Here is an 18,484-nt window from a genome sequence, read left to right on the forward strand (position 1 = left end):
CAAACACTGGTTCCGTGTCTTTTTTTCCCCAGTGTTTATCATTTAAAACCAAACATCATAAACCCTAATAATGTCCATGCAACAAATGTGTGCTGAAAGACAGTGGTCCCCTGGACAGATATTGGTTGCAAACTGGTATCCATCTACTTAAGACCATGTGCCTCTTTAACTAGGGGGTCTGAAGCATGTACAGTAAAGAACTGCGGTTAGGCCACTCCCCAGGTGGGCTTGTGCATGTTAATTTAGCCTGTCCAATATTTTGAAAGATATAAATGCCACTATCTCTCATCCTCTTTAATGCCCTGCTGTTTGCAGTGTTATGGTATATTATAAATAATGGAAACTATCTTGTTTGCCTAAAATAAATTATAATTATGAATATAAAGTATAACATAATCAGGTAATGAGGCAAAAAAAACTTCTTATTTTCTTTTATCATTTGGAACAGGTATTGCAATAAATACAGGTAATGCTTTTATGGCTGCATCAGTCTACTCTTTAATATTCTGTAAAAAACAGTTACATACTCTAATCTAATTTCTCTGCCAAATCTTTTTTTCTGCTTCTGTTGTAAGGCCCTCCTTGTACCTCCATCATTGACTGGGAAAGGTCATTAAATATCCACCAGCTCAAATCCAGCTGCAGTTCCCAGTACCAGCAAATAAGATGCACAATCTTATTCTACTGGGAAATGAAGAGATTAAATGATATGTGCCTCATTAAAGTTTCATGTGTTTAAATTGTATTTAGCTGTGGGGATTAGGCTGTCTGACATGTAACAGAATAACATTCATGTTCTTGATTTAATCAGAAAGGACAAAAACAATCTATAAAACAACCGAGATCAAGATTGTGTAAGTAAGAACCTTCAGCCTGGTTTGTTACTGGCTAGATTCCTATCCTCAAATCTAATGGATAGCAGTGACCGTGCCTAAATTCATCTCAATCCCTTCCAAAGACCCTTCATTAGATATTTAGAAGAAGTAAAAAAAGGACGTTTCTTGCAGGATATGATGACTGTAGAGGATTGTGAATTTAAGATGTACCCTAACTAAAACACTGTAAAACACGGTTGATGCAGTACAGTACAGTTTCACCCTACTTGGATAATTTACAAATTAACCTGATTTCTAATCAGATGAAAAATATAATACTGATGTACATTTTCAGCACATTTTAGAATATTTTAGTACTAAATATTCCACTATGTTGGTAGGACTGCATTAGCCAAACCAATGCAGACTCCTCCTGCTTTTCTGAGAATACAAACAGAACACAACATTCAATGACATAGTTAGAAAATCCCTAAGTTTACAATGTGGTCTCAATCAGGTCATGGAAGTCAAGCCCACAGATACCGTATGTGCAACATATTGTGAAAATCAGTGGCCTTAATTAATCGTAAACTTATACTTTTGTCTATATTTACATTGTCCAACTGACTGCCAAAGAAATGGCTTGTATTGTACTGTAGCCAAGCAATGGGCGGGACTTCATTAATGATTCAGATGTCATTTCCGGCGGGTCAGACAGAGATTTGAGTCGGACAAAGCTCAGGTGGGTTGTTTTTGGTTTACAGTACGTGAAAAGCGAGGGTTAACTGTAAGACTGTAGTGATTTTACATTTTTCATTAATATATTTGAAAAACAGCAAAACAACAACTCGCCTGTGGACATATTTTTGAAAAACATATTGAAAAATCCAAGGAAAAAATAACGTTTATTTTTAATTATGAGCTAGTACAGCTACGGTTTATATGAATATAGAAACAAAAAAGTTACTAGTATTTTTCTAAAACGTTTTTTTTTTTTTTCTCCCAGAATCTCATGGTATTTTAAAATACTTTTTCGTTTTGAGTTGCAGTTTTTAACCTAAGAACATAAGAAGAACATAAGAAAGTTTACAAACGAGAGGAGGCCATTCGGCCTATCTTGCTCGTTTGGTTGTTAGTAGCTTATTGATCTCAGAATCTCATCAAGCAGCTTCTTGAAGGATCCCAGGGTGTCAGCTTCAACAACTGCATGTTGTTTAAGTAAACGTCAGCCTCGCATTCTTGAAAATGCTGTTGAATGGCAGGGATACAGCGACACCTGGCGTAGATGTTGTTTACTGTACGGTACAATTACTATATTTTTTTGTAATTAAAAACTACAACATTATTGATTTGGGAAGCTAGGGCTCAGTTCAACTGAGGCTAAAAGTATTTGTTTGTTTGTTTTTTTTTGTACATATTCCTTACCATTACAAAATAAAATTGAACAAATAACATTGTGTAAAGAAATAATTACTGACCGTTTAAGCTTACCTGTTTTTTTTTTTTGTTAATTAAGTATTATTTGGATTTATCAAAGGATTTGACAGCTTGTCATCACATTCACACCCTTTTTGTTCAGATCTATATTTTGCTACACTTTTCAACAGACCAGTTTCAACAGCTCAATACCTCCTTGGTTGGATTGATGTTTCAACGTTGTATTGCATGCTAATTAGTTGAATAACATTGAAATAAACGCAAGTACTTGTGGGGACCATTGTGTAAATAAGGTTGTGTGTATAATGCTTTGCTTGACATTAAAAATAATAATAATAATTTAAAAAAAACACTGTTTCTGCAAACAGCACATGCTGACTGATTCTTCTTTCAAGAAGATCTGTGCAGTAAGTTTGCTGACCACATCTGTATGTTTGAGGACAACTAGTAGCAAATGCTGAGCCATGTGTGCTAAAGTGAATATTTCAACTGTTACACATAATACAAATGTAAAGGTTCCGTGTCATACTATAAAGTCGGTACTCAAAATAAAGGCCCAGGCTTTTGCAACAAGAAAGAAATTCCTATGATGAGCCTGATTATGAAGTATGTTTCCATTATGAACAGATAATTTGGTTTGTTTATTATGAGGGTAAAAAGTGCTTTTGTTTAGCCTCATTCGTGCGGTTATTGAATAAATAATAATGTTTTTATATTATTAATAATCAAATAAATAATACTGTAGTCACAATCTAAATAGACGTTTGCATAAATCCATACTACATAAATATTCAAATTCTAAAATGTTAAGATTAAAAAAAACAAAAAAAACAAAGCTGTAAACATACAGTAAATATATGTTTATTTACGTTTAAAAATGTATAGGGGTACCCGAGTGGCTCACCTGGTAAAAGCACAGCCACGTGGTGTGCAGGGTGAGTCATACACTGCAGGTTTGTCACTGGTCTTCGCTGGAGATTCTGGAGTGTCGCAGTGGCTTAGGCGGGCCTGTGGGTTAGGGAGGCAAAAATGTCAGGGACTGCTTCTCCTCATCGTGGTACAACGAACCCTTTTGATCAGGCACCCAGTGAGCTCAGAGCGGACACCGGCTAGCTTGCTGACATCCGCTCTCGAGTTCCTGGGTGTAAAAGGGGAAGCTGGCTCGGTCGTGGGATCTGAAGACGCCACTGAACCTTCGGATCGTCTGAGCTGTGTGAGGAATTGCTGCAGTGAGGGGAAAAAATAATTGGACATTTCAAATTGGGGAGAAAATTGGGGGCACACTAAGTAAAAAATAAAAAATGTATTAACAGGTTTCTTTTTTTTTTTTTAAGTTTTGGTAGACTGACAGTGAACCAACTTTGTGGAGTATTATGGAGGATGGTATAGAGATGCTTCTTCTGGACGAGCCCACAAGGTTTTTACTGAGTCATGAGCCAAATCCCCGCTTGAACATGTTAATAGGTGGAACACTTACTAGTGTCTATGGATTATGGGCAATGTTTGCATTACCTGGATTCCGGAAAGTGCCATTTAAGTTAAAGGTACTCAGATCTTAGTATTGTACTGTTGGAGTAGTCTAATCTAATATAACATTTTAAACTGTACTTTATTTTGTATTGGTAAAACCTGCCATTGTGACTACCATAGATAAAAGCAGTCGTCTGTATTCTATAAGGTGTGGTTTTCTACATTACGATTCTTTACGTTACGATTATAGCTCCCCACTGTGCTATTTCATGCCAGCTAAGTGACTGACTACCAAAACTGTGACTGTAGTATAGATATCAGGACCAAGGCCCCTTTTACTAAAGAAAAATAATACAAATGTTTAATTAAAGTATGTTCAACCATTTTGTCTGCCAAAAACATTTGACAGGATTAGTCGGGATTCCAGCCATTTTTACTAGTCAATACGATTTTCTTCCTGTAATTCATTAATGTAATTGACTGTGGTAAGCTGTTGAAGATATCATAACAAAGAGGTCAGCCATAGAGGTCAGCCTGGGTATTCTTATCAATTCTTCTGTTGGTAAGACAGATCGCTGCATGTAGTTCATGCTTAGGGATGTTGGTAAGCATACACATTGTTTTGTACTTGTAATTGGGTAAAGAATAAATAATCACCAGGTAATAGGTTGCTATTTGATTTAAAAGATAAATTACTTAAAACTGTCAATGCTGTATAGGTACCATTTGTACCTTCAAGTAAGGTACAGACACGGAATGTAATGAAACTTCTGGAGGGACGCAAAGGAAGGCTGGCTGATCTTGGATCTGGGGATGGAAGGCTGGTAAGTCCTTACACCAGACAATAGCACTCCTCTTTGGTTTTAATGCAAACTTAATGTCTATGCAATAATATACTTCACAGAGATAAGTGATTGCCAAATTATGTCTGTGGTTCCTGAACGTCTGTGAGCTTAAAAAACCCACAACATTTTAATATCGAGCAAGTGGTCACTGCACTGCTTGTCAGTGTTATTGAAGCCCAAAGCAGATGCACACATATTTTTTTTTTACTGTTACAAAACATGGATACAAAAGAGAACACTTCATCTGTTTAGAACTCCAGCCTGCCAGAATATTGCTTTCAGACCTGTAACTGTTTAATACCTACTGTGCTCCCTCGGGTGTGTTTTTAGATGTGAGGTAAATCAACATGCCTGAACAAAAAGGGGTCTAATTCAGTATGTCGTGCCGTACACACATACAGAATTCCAAACTCACTGGTCTTGCATCATTAACAGAAATATACTGAATGTGTGTTCTAGTGACAAGTTATTTGCATTCAGATATGTATATTGTATATTATATTGAATTAGATGATCTTATACCACAGTGAACTATGTACAAAATAAATATATTTTTTCAGAGTATAGCAAACGCACCAGCAAACAGTTTTTTCCACAAATATGAGTTCTTGGTGTTGGTATAAGACCATCCAATTTATAGGATGAAACAGTTATGTGATGATTTATAAGGACATCCAATTTATAGTATTAAAAAAAAGTTCAGGTGATTTGTAGTTTTTAGAGAACAAGACTGAAGAATACCAGCAGCAAATGTACTGTATTTATTAAAGCAATTACTCATTACTGACTAGATATGTTTTCCATGTACCTCTTTCCAGAAATGGCAACTCAATAGAGCATAAAGCTAAGCCCAGCATATTTCTTTAAGTGAACAATTTTGTCTTTGGAGAAGAGCTGCTAAAATATAATCAAAGACTAGGGTACGCAATATATTTGAAAACTTTAGGAGGCAAAAAGATGATTTTGACTCTTTTTGGTGAAAATTTTACTTTATTTTTTCTTTTGTTTAAAAAATTAATTACACCAGAAACACTTGTCAAATTGTAGGGTTCATTGCAGACTTGTAGGACTTTAGTGTGGAACTCGGACTCAAGTCGCATTTTTCATGACTCGGACTCGGACTCGAGTCATGGCCGCAAAAGACTCGGGCTCGACCTTGTGCGACTTGGACTCGAACATTTGGGCTCCGTGACTCGGAGATATTAACAACGAGTCCTTTTTTATTTTCTATTACACAAATAATATTACAGTTACTAGGAAACTGCACAATAAAAACCCACCCAACAAAACATCCAATCACTGGTTAGCCCTGTTGTCTTTGCAGCCAATCATAGTAAGAATGAGAAATTGGAAGCGAAGGGTTGTTGCATAAACACATGACCACACAAATCCAACTCAAACCATCACAGACCAAGTTTTTTTGAGCTCCCTGAATCTCCTGGAATATAATGTATTTGTTTGCACTGAAAACAGTAGAACATTGGTCAACTTAAATGAGTTTACTGAAAACAAAAACGAATGAAAAAATGTATAATCATATAAATTATAATCATACTTTTAGAGCTTCTTAATTCATGTCAGAAAGTCGCTGTGTGATTAAATATTCTGTGCTTTACTTTTAATCTCCACTTGTTCCCAGCACACACCATCACTGTTTGCAAGAAACGTCAACAAAGTCATCTGGCAAATTCAGTGTAAACCTAGGTAGTAAAGTCTCAAGTCGAAAATTGCAGACCGTCAAACAGGCAGATATATCAGACTGATATCACAGAAGGACTGATTGATAGCAAAAAAAAGAACGACTTATAACTTAATACCACTTAATTTACCAAAATTGCAGCGTCAACTTAGAAATCTTTTTTTCCATTATGAACCTACACAAAGGGGAAATACATAAATTTGTAAACTTGATTGCTTTTCTGCAAAGGAGAATCCGCCCCTAACCAATACATCATCAGCAAGTTCATAAAAGCTCAGTGTGTTATTCTTTCATGTCGCTTTTTGTTTCGGCCTCCTTCCTCCCCAGCCACCACCTCGCAGCGTGCCTCGTCCTGGGGTGAGGTGGCTCTTAGCCATTTCCTATCTGCGGCACTGGGATGCATGTAATGGTTCATGTATTTCCAGCCGGCCTCGCGCAGGTAGCTGTCGGGCACCCACGGACGAGGCCTCCGGCCAAATTTATCTTTCACTCGGGCCCTGCGTGCCCACCACAGTCATCGGGCCCTGAGTGCCCTTCACAGTTCATAAATCATCCGCAATTGTAATCATCATCATTCATTCATTGCCTTTCATTCATGGCGGATTCTCCTTGCTGAAATATGTTTTTGTGTAAAAGAAAAGAAAAAATACATTATCTGAAATCAAATGAAGTGAAGCACAATCTTGTAAATGCATCATTGTATTACAGACTGTGGCGGAGTGTACCGCCCCTATTTATTATTATTTGTATTTTTGTTTGCGGCGCGGGTAAAAGCGCCGCGTCTTTTATTATTATTTAAAAACCCCGTGAGGATGCATGGCTGATCAGCTACTGATTACTTAAATAGCTGACAGTCATGCATCCTTACCAAACGCGTGCAGACTCTGGCCGGGGGATAATAAGATAATTACCAACTAGTTAATCCCTCGGCCAGAGTATATAAACCTGCAGCTCTCTGCACTTGATGTTGGGGTGTTGGAGTAGAGAGTACGGGGAGCGGAGAGAAGGATAATATTTAAAAAAACAATTGCTAATACGTGCTGGATAAATCCAGCACGGCACTTACTTGTTTGTTTATTTATTCGTTTGGCCCTCGTGCCCTTTTGTTTGTATTTTGTTTAAATATTTTGTTTGTTTATTATTAAATACGCTGAGTGCTTTTGCACTCAGTTTCACCCGCCCATCCACTGTTTTTGGAGTCAGTTACTTCCTGGTCCGTGACGTCATCCACCACACCACTGCGAGCCAGACTGTCACATATGGTGTCCTGCGTGGGATAAAACAAACGCCTCCAATAGCCGGACCAGGAAAGAAAAGCTCGTTTTTTTGTTCGTTTTTTTTTCAAAGTGTTTTTGTGTGTTTTTTGGGGAAAAAAAAAAAAAAAAAAATATGGGAAGAAGCGGACGGAGGAAGCAGCAGCTACAGCAGCGTGGGGCCGGTCGCAGGTCCCACTGTAGCTCAACCATGCTGGACGTCTGCCCCACCTGCTTGAAAGGTGAGGAGTGGTGCTTCGCTGTTGGGGAGGTGGGTCACATAGCACCCGACCAACCCCCTCCATGGCAGGAGAAAGAGGAGCCAGAGCGTCCAGTGAGGGAGGACCTGCATCCTCCAAATAGGACGAATGCACTCTCCTCTGAGGGAGTCTGGGACTGGCTGGTGGAGCCGGGGAGGGATTATGAGGAAGCCCTCCCTGCAGTGATCAACCTCCTGTGGGCAAGAGATGGGGAGCGCTGGGAGGCCTGGGAACAGCAACACCACCCAGCTTCCCTCCCAGACATCGCAGCCATGGTGTTCAACTACCTGGCTGCGGATATGGGAGAGACCCTGCTGCTGCCATCTCCAGCACAAAAGGGAGAGGAGCCATCGCTGCCGTCTCCAGCGCCAGAGGGAGAGGAGCCATCGCTGCCGTCTCCAGCGCCAGAGGGAGAGGAGCCATCGCTGCTGTCTCCAGCGCCAGAGGGAGAGGAGCCATCGCTGCCGTCTCCAGCATCAGAGGGAGAGGAGCCATCGCTGCCGTCTCCAGCGCCAGAGGGAGAGGAGCCATCGCTGCCGTCTCCAGCGCCAGAGGGAGAGGAGCCATCGCTGCCGTCTCCAGCGCCAGAGGGAGAGGAGCCATCGCTGCCGTCTCCAGCGCCAGAGGGAGAGGAGCCATCGCTGCCGTCTCCAGCATCAGAGGGAGAGGAGCCATCGCTACCGTCTCCAGCATCAGAGGGAGAGGAGCCATCGCTACCGTCTCCAGCATCAGAGGGAGAGGAGCCATCGCTGCCGTCTCCAGCATCAGAGGGAGAGGAGCCATCGCTACCGTCTCCAGCATCAGAGGGAGAGGAGCCATCGCTACCGTCTCCACCAGCAGAGGGAGAATGCCTGCTGGTTTCGCCTCCACAGCCTGGGGAGGAGCCCGAACGTCCTACGCCCGAGTGGGAGGAGCCCGAACGTCCTACGCCCGAGTGGGAGGAGCCCGAACGTCCTACGCCCGAGTGGGAGGAGCCCGAACGTCCTACGCCCGAGTGTTAGGAGCCCGAACGTCCAACGCCCGAGTGGGAGGAGCCCGAACGTCCTACGCCCGAGTGGGAGGAGCCCGAACGTCCTACGCCCAAGAGGGGGGAGTCGGTGCGTCCACAGCCCAAGAGGGAGGAGTCGGTGCGTCCACAGCCCAAGAGGGAGGAGTCGGTGCGTCCACAGCCCAAAGAGGGGGGAGTCGGTGCGTCCATAGCCCAAGAGGTGGAAGTCTGCGCTTCCACAGCCTTAGGACCCAAGCTGCAGTCCCAAGAGCCAGAAGGGGAGGAGTTACAGGCTCAACCCCCTGAATTTTTCTGGGGGGGAGAAGGGCAGGATGCTGATGTTCCCCAGCAGCCTCTATTTATGCTGCTGAAGGGAGCACGGCACACACCAGCCCAGCCGCCACAGCAGAGGGAGCCAGAACCGCCACAGCCTCCCTCTGAGTGGCCAGCATCCGCCCCATCGCCTCTGCCTCCACCACCACCAGGAGCAGAGCAGCAGGAGCTGCCTCTGTCTCCACCACCACCAGGAGCAGAGCAGCAGGAGCTGCTTCTGTCTCCACCATCACCAGGAGCAGAGCAGCAAGAGCTGCTCCTGCCTCCGCCACCTCCACCAGCAGAGGGTGAATGCCTGCTGGTTCCACATCCACCGTCGTGGGAGGACTGCTTGCCCCTCCCACCTCCACCAGCAGAGGGTGAATGCCTGCTGGTTCCGCCTCCACCGTCGTGGGAGGACTGCTTGCCCCTCCCACCTCCACCAGCAGAGGGTGAATGCCTGCTGGTTCTGCCTCAACCGTCGTGGGAGGACTGCTTGCCCCTCCCACCTCCACCAGCAGAGGGTGAATACCTGCTGGTTCCGCCTCAGCCGCCGTGGGAGGACTGCTTGCCACTCCCAGCTCCACCAGCAGAGGGTAAATACCTGCTGGTTCCGCCTCAGCCGCTGTGGGAGGACTGCATTCCCCTCCCACCATTGCCATTGCCTGGGGATGGCTGTTCTGCATCGCCTGGGGCTGCCTTTTGTTCTCCACAGGACACAGGGTACGAGGGAGAAGTGGAGCTCCCGCTGCCGCCTCCATGGCCAGGGGCTCCCCTCCCGAGTTCGCCTTCCGAGGGTCCGCTGCTGCTGCCGTCGCCTTCCGAGGGTCCGCTGCTGCTGCCGTCGCCTTCCGAGGGTCCGCTGCCGTCGCCTTCCGAGGGTCCGCTGCTGCTGCCGTCGCCTTCCGAGGGTCCGCTGCTGCTGCCGTCGCCTTCCGAGGGTCCGCTGCTGCTGCCGTCGCCTGGGGTCGCCAGGGATCCTGCTTCGCCTGGGGTCGTCGAGGGTCCGGCTTCACCTGGGGTCGCCAGGGATCCTGCTTCGCCGGGGGTCGCTACACGATGGCCGGAGCTCCATGAAAGGGAGCTGCCAGAAATGAAGAAAGGGGGGGAGGTCAGGAGACCAGCTCCCCCAGCCGCACTTTCGCGGCTGGAGATCATGTGGTCGGAGCCCCACGGAGGGGAACTGCCGGCCATGAGGAAGGGGGGAGAGGTCAGGAGACCAGCTCTCCCAGCCGCACTTTCGCGGCAGGATAGAGTGTGGCGGGAGCCCCGGAAGAGGGAGCTGCCGGCCACGAAGAATGGGGGGGTGCCAGAGATTCCACCATGGCCACCCCCCAGAAGTAACTTGCTTCCCCCTCTTCCGGGACTTTAAGACTGAGGGGGGAGGTGGCCGTTGGGGCCATGTGTGCTGCGCACAAGGGGGGGCATGTGTGGCGGAGTGTACCGCCCCTATTTATTATTATTTGTATTTTTGTTTGCGGCGCGGGTAAAAGCGCCGCGTCTTTTATTATTATTTAAAAACCCCGTGAGGATGCATGGCTGATCAGCTACTGATTACTTAAATAGCTGACAGTCATGCATCCTTACCAAACGCGTGCAGACTCTGGCCGGGGGATAATAAGATAATTACCAACTAGTTAATCCCTCGGCCAGAGTATATAAACCTGCAGCTCTCTGCACTTGATGTTGGGGTGTTGGAGTAGAGAGTACGGGGAGCGGAGAGAAGGATAATATTTAAAAAAACAATTGCTAATACGTGCTGGATAAATCCAGCACGGCACTTACTTGTTTGTTTATTTATTCGTTTGGCCCTCGTGCCCTTTTGTTTGTATTTTGTTTAAATATTTTGTTTGTTTATTATTAAATACGCTGAGTGCTTTTGCACTCAGTTTCACCCGCCCATCCACTGTTTTTGGAGTCAGTTACTTCCTGGTCCGTGACGTCATCCACCACACCACTGCGAGCCAGACTGTCACACAGACTTAATAAAAGTGCAAATGCAATGAAAGTGAAACATAACGTTACTGTTTTGCAAAACAAATAATAAAAATAGTACTTTTACATCTTTTTTATTGAATGTATCATATTTTCCAGTCTTACGTAGTTTTTAATATAATTTATCACATTTTCCCACCATTAAGAACATAGTAGGTGAATATTTATCATATGCAATGCATTGGGTCTTGTACATTTTTTTTTTACTTTGTGGTGGAATTCTCGTGAATTGTTTTTTTCTTTTTAGAGAAATTGATTGTCTGTTTCCAGTTTGTTTGCAAAAAAAGAATGTATAATGAATGGTAAATGTACCTCTGTTTGACAACAGGAAAACACCCATCAGATTGCAATTGATTGCACCTGTACCAAAATCTGACTACGTACCACTTTCTGACATTACACGGGTCACGTTTTGGTATGTGTACCACATTCTGACAATGTACCACATTTTGACACAAACTTGAACTTGAAGTTTATCTATAAACTTCAGGTACATTCAAACAGTATTCCAGTTCCAAAAGAAAAGAAGATAGTGACAGACAAGTTGAAAAAGGCATGAAAATAGAATAATCTAGCTAGAAATAAATTGAAATAATTTTTTTGTATTTTTATTTTTGTATTATTTGTGCATTTTTATCAGACAGTGTCCGTTAGGTAAACTGGTCCCCCACTATTACCACTAGTTTAAAGAAAATTGATTTGAGTTTGTTTCAAGGACTCAGACACGGACTCAAGACTCGAAGTCAAGGACTCGTGACTCGGACTTGGACTCGAATGATAGCGACTCTGACTTGTGCCCTGATGACTCGGGACTCGGGACTCAGACTCGAGGTTTGAGGACTTGACTACAAGTCTGGTTCATTGATAAAAAATGATACTGTTTAAACTAAAAGGGTTGAAGTTCAGACACCATCAGGTTATACCAGTGTGCTTTCTCAAAATTATTCCATGATACAGTACTTTTCTTACAGAATTGAAATTTACATAGACAAATACCTCTACCTTACTCCTGCCTGTAGTATTTTATAGAAATAAATATAATCTACATGGCCTTAATGGGTACAGCATGTTGTATTTGTGTATTTATAGACACAGCTAAAATAAGTGTTTTTGTAATTCTCAAGTATACTTGGAATTTCTGTTCTATCAAAATAAAAGCAGGTTACAGTGCTCACTCATTACAAGGTGGACTTCATACTACGAGTCTCCATTAAATATATGCAACAGTATAATTTCTGATTTTGTGGTATGTTGTTTCTTTTTTTGCTAGGTCATTAATGCCGCGTCCATGGGGTTTCAAAGTACAGGCTTTGAGATAAACTCTGTTCTCTTAGCCTATGCCAGAATTCAAGCGAGGTGGAAGAGAATTCCATCTAGTGAGGCCAACTTTGTAAACAAGGACTTCTGGAGGGTACTGATTATACTAACTGGAGTTTTTTATTCATATTTGTAATTGAATTATAAAGTCCTGCCAGTTATTTAAATTCTCCCCTTATCATAGTTAATTTGCATGCTAATTTGTTGCGCCTTTCCCTTGCTTATACTGCACATTCACCTGCTGGTATATTACCATGTTTGTTTGTTTTTTTACCATACATTGCCATACTTACCTGTGATTTACCGTTCTTTAAGAACTAGCTCAAAATCAAGATTTGAAATTGTTCCTGAATTACTAGTATGATGCCCCAGTACTGTACCAAATTGGTATTGAAGATGGTGGATAACATTAACTAACAAACACACAACCAACAGGAAATCACATGTGACCAAAGAGTAAAAGTAATGCAACATGTGGTTAATGAATAGACTAGGGGGGTGCATTTCACCTCTGAAGGCCTGGGTTTGAACAAGTTTGGTTTTAATCTGGCTCTTATTTTAGTCCCTAACACACTAATCATACTTGGTAACTTTGTTGACAACCTAACAAAGAAATCACCAGTATTACTCCTGTACCCCCAAAAAGCACCTGAAGCACTCCCACGTGCAATGTGTAGAACCTCAAATATCACAATCATTTATTACACCATATAAACTGAACTTTTCTTGTCCTCGTAGACAGATCTGTCAAGATACAATAATGTGACAGCTTTTCTATCGCCAAGTACGGTAAGTTACATGTTGTGGACTATATTTATAAAACATTAGCTAAATAGTAACAACATGGAACAGCAAAGCATTTACTGTCATAGTGCTTTATGAATATGAAAAAAAGGTGAACTACCATACTTTTGATGGGACTGTAGTGAAGACTTTAGTATGTGATAATGATTTACCTGTGAATTCAAACTTGGGCTCAAACACTACTTAATGTTCTGTACAGTATCAGTTTATATGCTTAGTACATTGTTCAGACATAATAGTGTACTGCATAGTATTATTATCTTGAAACTTGCTTGTGATAATTTTGCATACTTAGCTGAAGAACAGCCTTAAAAAAATATCTTTCTTGCCAAAACCACAAGCTGTGGAGCAAAAAAGAAGGCATATAAAAAACAGAAGTAGATGAAGTGATGTTATCTCAGAGTTAATAATGTCATCTTAAAGAGTAAGTAGCATCGCCACGTGTTGCTACATCTGTTTAAATAACTTACCTGTCATTTTTCTTTTTATTGTTAACATTTAACATTTACACATGCACAAGTCATGACAGTTTTCCTCACAACGTGTTTGCCGTACTTTTCAGGAAATGCATTGCTATGCATTTTTCAAACTTTTAGATGATTTTATGACTTCAGCAGAAATAAGCTGGACTAATTGCATTGGAGTCTGCACTGATGGAGCCTCAGCCCCAGAAAGCATTCTGGCGTGCAAAAAATTAAAGCTATTTGCACACATTGCTTTTATCACCAAGAGGTGCTTGCTGCGAAAGATATTGAACCAAATCTTCACAGTGTTCTTAACAAAGCGGTAACACTCGTTACTTTTATGAAATCCAGAGCAACAAACTCCAGGTGTTTTGCTGCACTTTGTGAGGAAGTGGGCCCAGAGAACCATTCCTTGCTCATCCACAGAGAGGTGAGATGGCTACTCAAGGCAGAATGCTTACCAGTATATTTAATCTCAAGGAAGAGTTATATACTTTCTTAGCCGATAAGAAACCTGAACCTGCCGAAGTGCTGAAAGATGACAAACTGGGTTAACTCATAGACATATTCAGTGAAATGAATAAGCTGAATAAAGCTATGCAAGGTGGGATCACTCATTTTATTGCCCAGCTTGAAAGAATGGCAGCGCATCTGTCTGATCTACTCAACAAATGTAATACAGTACTTACTTTCCTGTACTCACGACAGAACGAACCCCTGCTCTAAATCACTGCAGGAAGATCGATAAAAAAAATGTTAAAAAATTAACAAGTAGTGCTCTGTCTTTTCTGTTCCGTACCAAACCATGTATCGTTATTGCTGTGTTACCTGTTTGACAATGTGGGCAATAATCCTGACACTATCAGTGCATACAGAGGCCATTTTGAAAAGAGCTTTTAAACATACTTTAAAGTTATAAGTGTAAAAAGCTGTCAAGATGTTAACAATGAAAAGAAAAATTACAGGTAAGTTATTTAAACAGTTGACGTTATTAATATCAATTTAAAAAGAACCCAGTAGGTGTGTTGACACTCTTGATGACTATTTTTAATTGTGTATCTCTCAGTCTAGTCATGACCGGTTTAGCCTTGCAATTGTGGTATACATTCTGTCCAAATTTCGATGTGACTTTTTATCTTCTGATCTGATCTGCAAAGTGTGAAAAACAAACTGAAAATATCGAACTCATTGTTACAGATCACGTGAGTAAGTTTGCTGGAGGATGCCAAATTAGATGAGGTTTGAAGATATTTTTTCTTGCCATTGCATATGCATCTGTTTAGCTAGGTTGTGCACATGCATACTATATACAATTTTGACTGGTCTACACCCCAACCCAGAACATCTTTAGAGGGACATGGCGAATAATTGTAATCAAGCCCTTACTTTTGTTCTGTGCGTTTATGCGAGAAAAATAACGTTATTAAATGTTAAGTACTTCACTTTACATATAGTGCTGTGGTTTTTGATAGTTTCAAATGTAAAGGTCAGTCAGCCAGAATGTACTGCAAAGGCAACACCTCCTATCCAAAATGCTAATGGCCAGGGGTTACTGTGTTGTGCAGAGTTTGTTTTAAAAATAATTCTGCTCTGATCAGCATGTGTCGCTTTACTTTTGTGGTGTGATGTAGCTGAATGTATTTATTTATTTATAAATATTTATATGTACTTAAATATTTGTATTTACCCGTAATTGTGTAAAATACAGACCTACCCACCTGGTGTTCTGTTGTTTGATATTTTTTACAACCAAAACATTAAACACTGATAAAAGGTTTATTTTTTTTTTCCAGCATATTGATACATGGAGAGGTCAGTGCACTTGTGCTGGGCACTGAAAATATTAATATACTGTATAATGTAAATCAATCTAAAACCACAATGAAGTAATTGTAATGTGTTTATTATAAAAATTGGATAAAATCCAGGGCACAAATAATACATGTGTTATCATCGTACTTAAAATATATATATAATTTGGAGACCGACCGTTCCTGAAGGGACTATACAATTGAAGGGTTACTATGAGTAGGAAACAAAGTTGTCGTTAGTTAAATATGACCTCTGTGATTGTGAAACAAAAAACAGTTCTCAGCTCTCTAGAACTAGCGGTTACAAGGTTTAAAAGCAGCCATGTTGTCGCTATGTATATTGAGGGTGCATTATCCCCTTTCTGGTCTTGGCAGCTTGCCTATACAGTTTTTCTGTTATATAAATAAATAAAGAGGTTATCAGCATTGTAATAGCAATATGCATGTTTTAAGAGCAATAATATCTTAACAATAGTAACAATTATATCACAGTAAACCAATAAATTAAACACCTGCATCTTTAGATGGTATATCTATTGCTCTGTATATCCCTATATCTTATAACAGTATCTGTATAAATTGCAGATAAATGTCTGGTTCTCTTTCACAGATGGAACCTCTGGAGGTAAAGCTAGTGTCAGAGCTACCAGACGATGCCAGAGTGATTGTGTGTCGCTTCCCTTTCCCTCACTGGAAACCCACAAGCTCTGAAGGCACAGGGCTGGATCAGGTTTGGGCATATGATGTACAGAGTGTCCGGAATCGCCCTACACAAAATGTAAAGATTTAGGGATGTATTCAGAAAAGTGAAGTGTGTAATGGCAATTAGCTCATCTGGAAACTGTATCATGTTTAGCAACTGTATGAGACTGTAAGTTGTCATATACTAATGCACACTTATTTTTCATTAATTCAACTCTCGAATTATTAAGTAATCAAGACTTAAATAAAAGTATTCTCTTACCCCAAGGTTGCAATGTTACTGTCTCTTGTAAATACATAATAATTCATCATTTATGTCCAGTCTAATGGGCACTAATAGAATAAATTCAATTCTATTTGTGCCCATAGCTTTATATGTTTCAGTTGGATTTTAACTAGCGGTTACTGTGCTGATTTGGACTGTGAATGATTGCGTTCCTTCATTCACAGACTGTAACTCATGAGTTAAAGAGTGGTTACTCAAAGTATTTATAAACCTTGACAGTCATGAAACTTCCTCTTTTAACAACACTCTAGAACATTTTCATGATTATCAAACTATTTTATTTATAGAAAGCATTCTCAATAATTCATGTTTTAAAGCTTTGTGCATATGGCCCGTTGTTTCATTTCTCGTTTCTGTTAGAAGCTAGGCAAATCTATCCTGTCCTATAACTCTTTTGAAATATAGTACCGCTTGTGTTAACTATTTGTGCACTAGGATTGGGTTTAATATCGAGAATGTGGTCTTTGATAACCAGCCATCAATAAATTTCAGGTTCATTCTGATCAGGGCAAATGTAAATGTCATCCTCTTTCCTGCCATCGTCAACTTCATCAGCATCTGCAGCAGCAGCAGGGTATTGGTAGTTACAGTAAATACTACATCCCTCATTTCCATAAATAGGGTCATCATCAGGTTGACTGCAGATAAAGAAATTGGTTTCAGCAGGATCACCCTGCGTGTAGATCTCTATAGGATTTCCACACTGCACAAATTCTGCTTCACTCTGCGTATACTGTGTTGATTTCTGCTCACAGGGCTGTTCAGTAGAGATGGGGAACCCAATGGTAACATTTTCATAATGTCTGTGAGTTATGACACTAGTCGCCTGGAAACTAGCTGGAGATGAGTTGTAAGCACCAAAAGCTCCCAGGGAAGAAGCATCGGATGTGTCCTGCGACAAGTACTTTTGAGCTGTGGTTGATTGGTAGGTATTGTTTTCCATGCTGGTCCTTGAACTGTGGAACACACTGGGAATCCATCTAAAATTGCGTTTCCAAAGGAAAAAGGCCAGGCTGCAAATTAGCAGTATTGAAACAATTATGGGTACATAGACTGCTATCAAATTAGTTTTGCTTTCGCTTGCCGCAGATATAGTGCTCACTGGTGTTTTAGTGGTGTTCATGATTTCCTTGATGGTTGTTCTGGTATGTCTTTCAGTGCTGGTAAATTATTTTAATTTTATTAATACTGTTACAAAGAAGTATTTAAAATGTTGTCCTTGTTCAAATGCAATTTTGCAAAGTTTGTAGAGCTTGTTAGAGCCTTTGGATAAAACAAGTTACAGTTCATGTGAGGAAGAACATCCCAATATGGAGGTTTCCTTCACATTCCACTCTTCAAGGGTCCCCCGGAATGAGGTTTCTAGGGTTTGTGTAGGATCTTGTAATACCACTTCTCTATAAAAACAAAGAAAAAGCATGGTCAAAATAAATGGCTAATTTAAACAGCTGTTCATTCATTAATTTATTTATATCTGCAGATCATTCCTGGGAGGACCCTCTGGCACAGTGTCCGATTTTCAGTGGTGCTGTGTGGCAATAGAGATACCAGTAAGTTGAAATGTCAAAAAAATAACATACATCGACATAGATTTATGCATAAAGTGTTTCCTTCCATTGGCCCTTTTATAGTAACTTGAACAATGATTTTAGACTGTACAAATTAAAAGTCACTTTTTTTGGGGGGGGGGGGTATTTCAGTTCAGTATTCAATACTATTGAGACAAACCTTTTTTTTCAGACTCAAACATTATATTTTGATTTATAATGTAAAATGTTTACAGTTTAATAAACATATAGTATAATTGTATAAAAAATATATAAATAAAGCTGGTCTCGTGAGGGTTCGTCTGTGTATTCAGTATACCACAGTTTTTAGTATTGGTCAGGTTTACAAAAATGAAAATGATCAGACCCGGATAAATATTGTAAATGTCGACCAATATATAATTCAGAAAGTACACCACAGGAAAAAAGTTGTATGATTTGATTGAATAAAACACAAAAGCTAAACTTTGAGCTAAAAA

At 40.9% G+C, this 18,484-nt stretch overlaps 1 protein-coding gene across 1 annotated transcript; it reads left to right on the forward strand.

The window, feature by feature from the left end:
• The first annotated feature begins 1,518 nt into the window (after positions 1 to 1,518).
• LOC117425218 (ATP synthase subunit C lysine N-methyltransferase-like) lies at positions 1,519 to 17,524 on the forward strand. Its single transcript, XM_034042050.3, has 7 exons — positions 1,519 to 1,557; positions 3,587 to 3,796; positions 4,442 to 4,546; positions 12,345 to 12,485; positions 13,130 to 13,180; positions 16,081 to 16,248; positions 17,214 to 17,524. Exons 2-7 carry the CDS (start codon positions 3,626 to 3,628, stop codon positions 17,256 to 17,258), a joined length of 681 nt encoding a protein of 226 aa, XP_033897941.1. The 5' UTR covers positions 1,519 to 1,557; positions 3,587 to 3,625; the 3' UTR covers positions 17,259 to 17,524.
• Positions 17,525 to 18,484: the final 960 nt, after the last annotated feature.

This window comes from Acipenser ruthenus, chromosome 1 (genome assembly GCF_902713425.1).
Source record: "Acipenser ruthenus chromosome 1, fAciRut3.2 maternal haplotype, whole genome shotgun sequence".
NCBI classification, from domain to species: Eukaryota; Metazoa; Chordata; class Actinopteri; order Acipenseriformes; family Acipenseridae; genus Acipenser; species Acipenser ruthenus.

What these genes read in the sequence shown, in the direction of transcription:
- LOC117425218 (XM_034042050.3), top strand. Translation starts at nt 3,626, where the DNA reads ATGGAGGATGGTATAGAGATGCTTCTTCTGGACGAGCCCACAAGGTTT. An exon ending in AAGTGCCATTTAAGTTAAAG is followed by an intron (nt 3,797 to 4,441) that starts GTACTCAGATCT and finishes AATGCTGTATAG; the next exon opens with GTACCATTTGTACCTTCAAG. An exon ending in TAAACAAGGACTTCTGGAGG is followed by an intron (nt 12,486 to 13,129) that starts GTACTGATTATA and finishes TTGTCCTCGTAG; the next exon opens with ACAGATCTGTCAAGATACAA.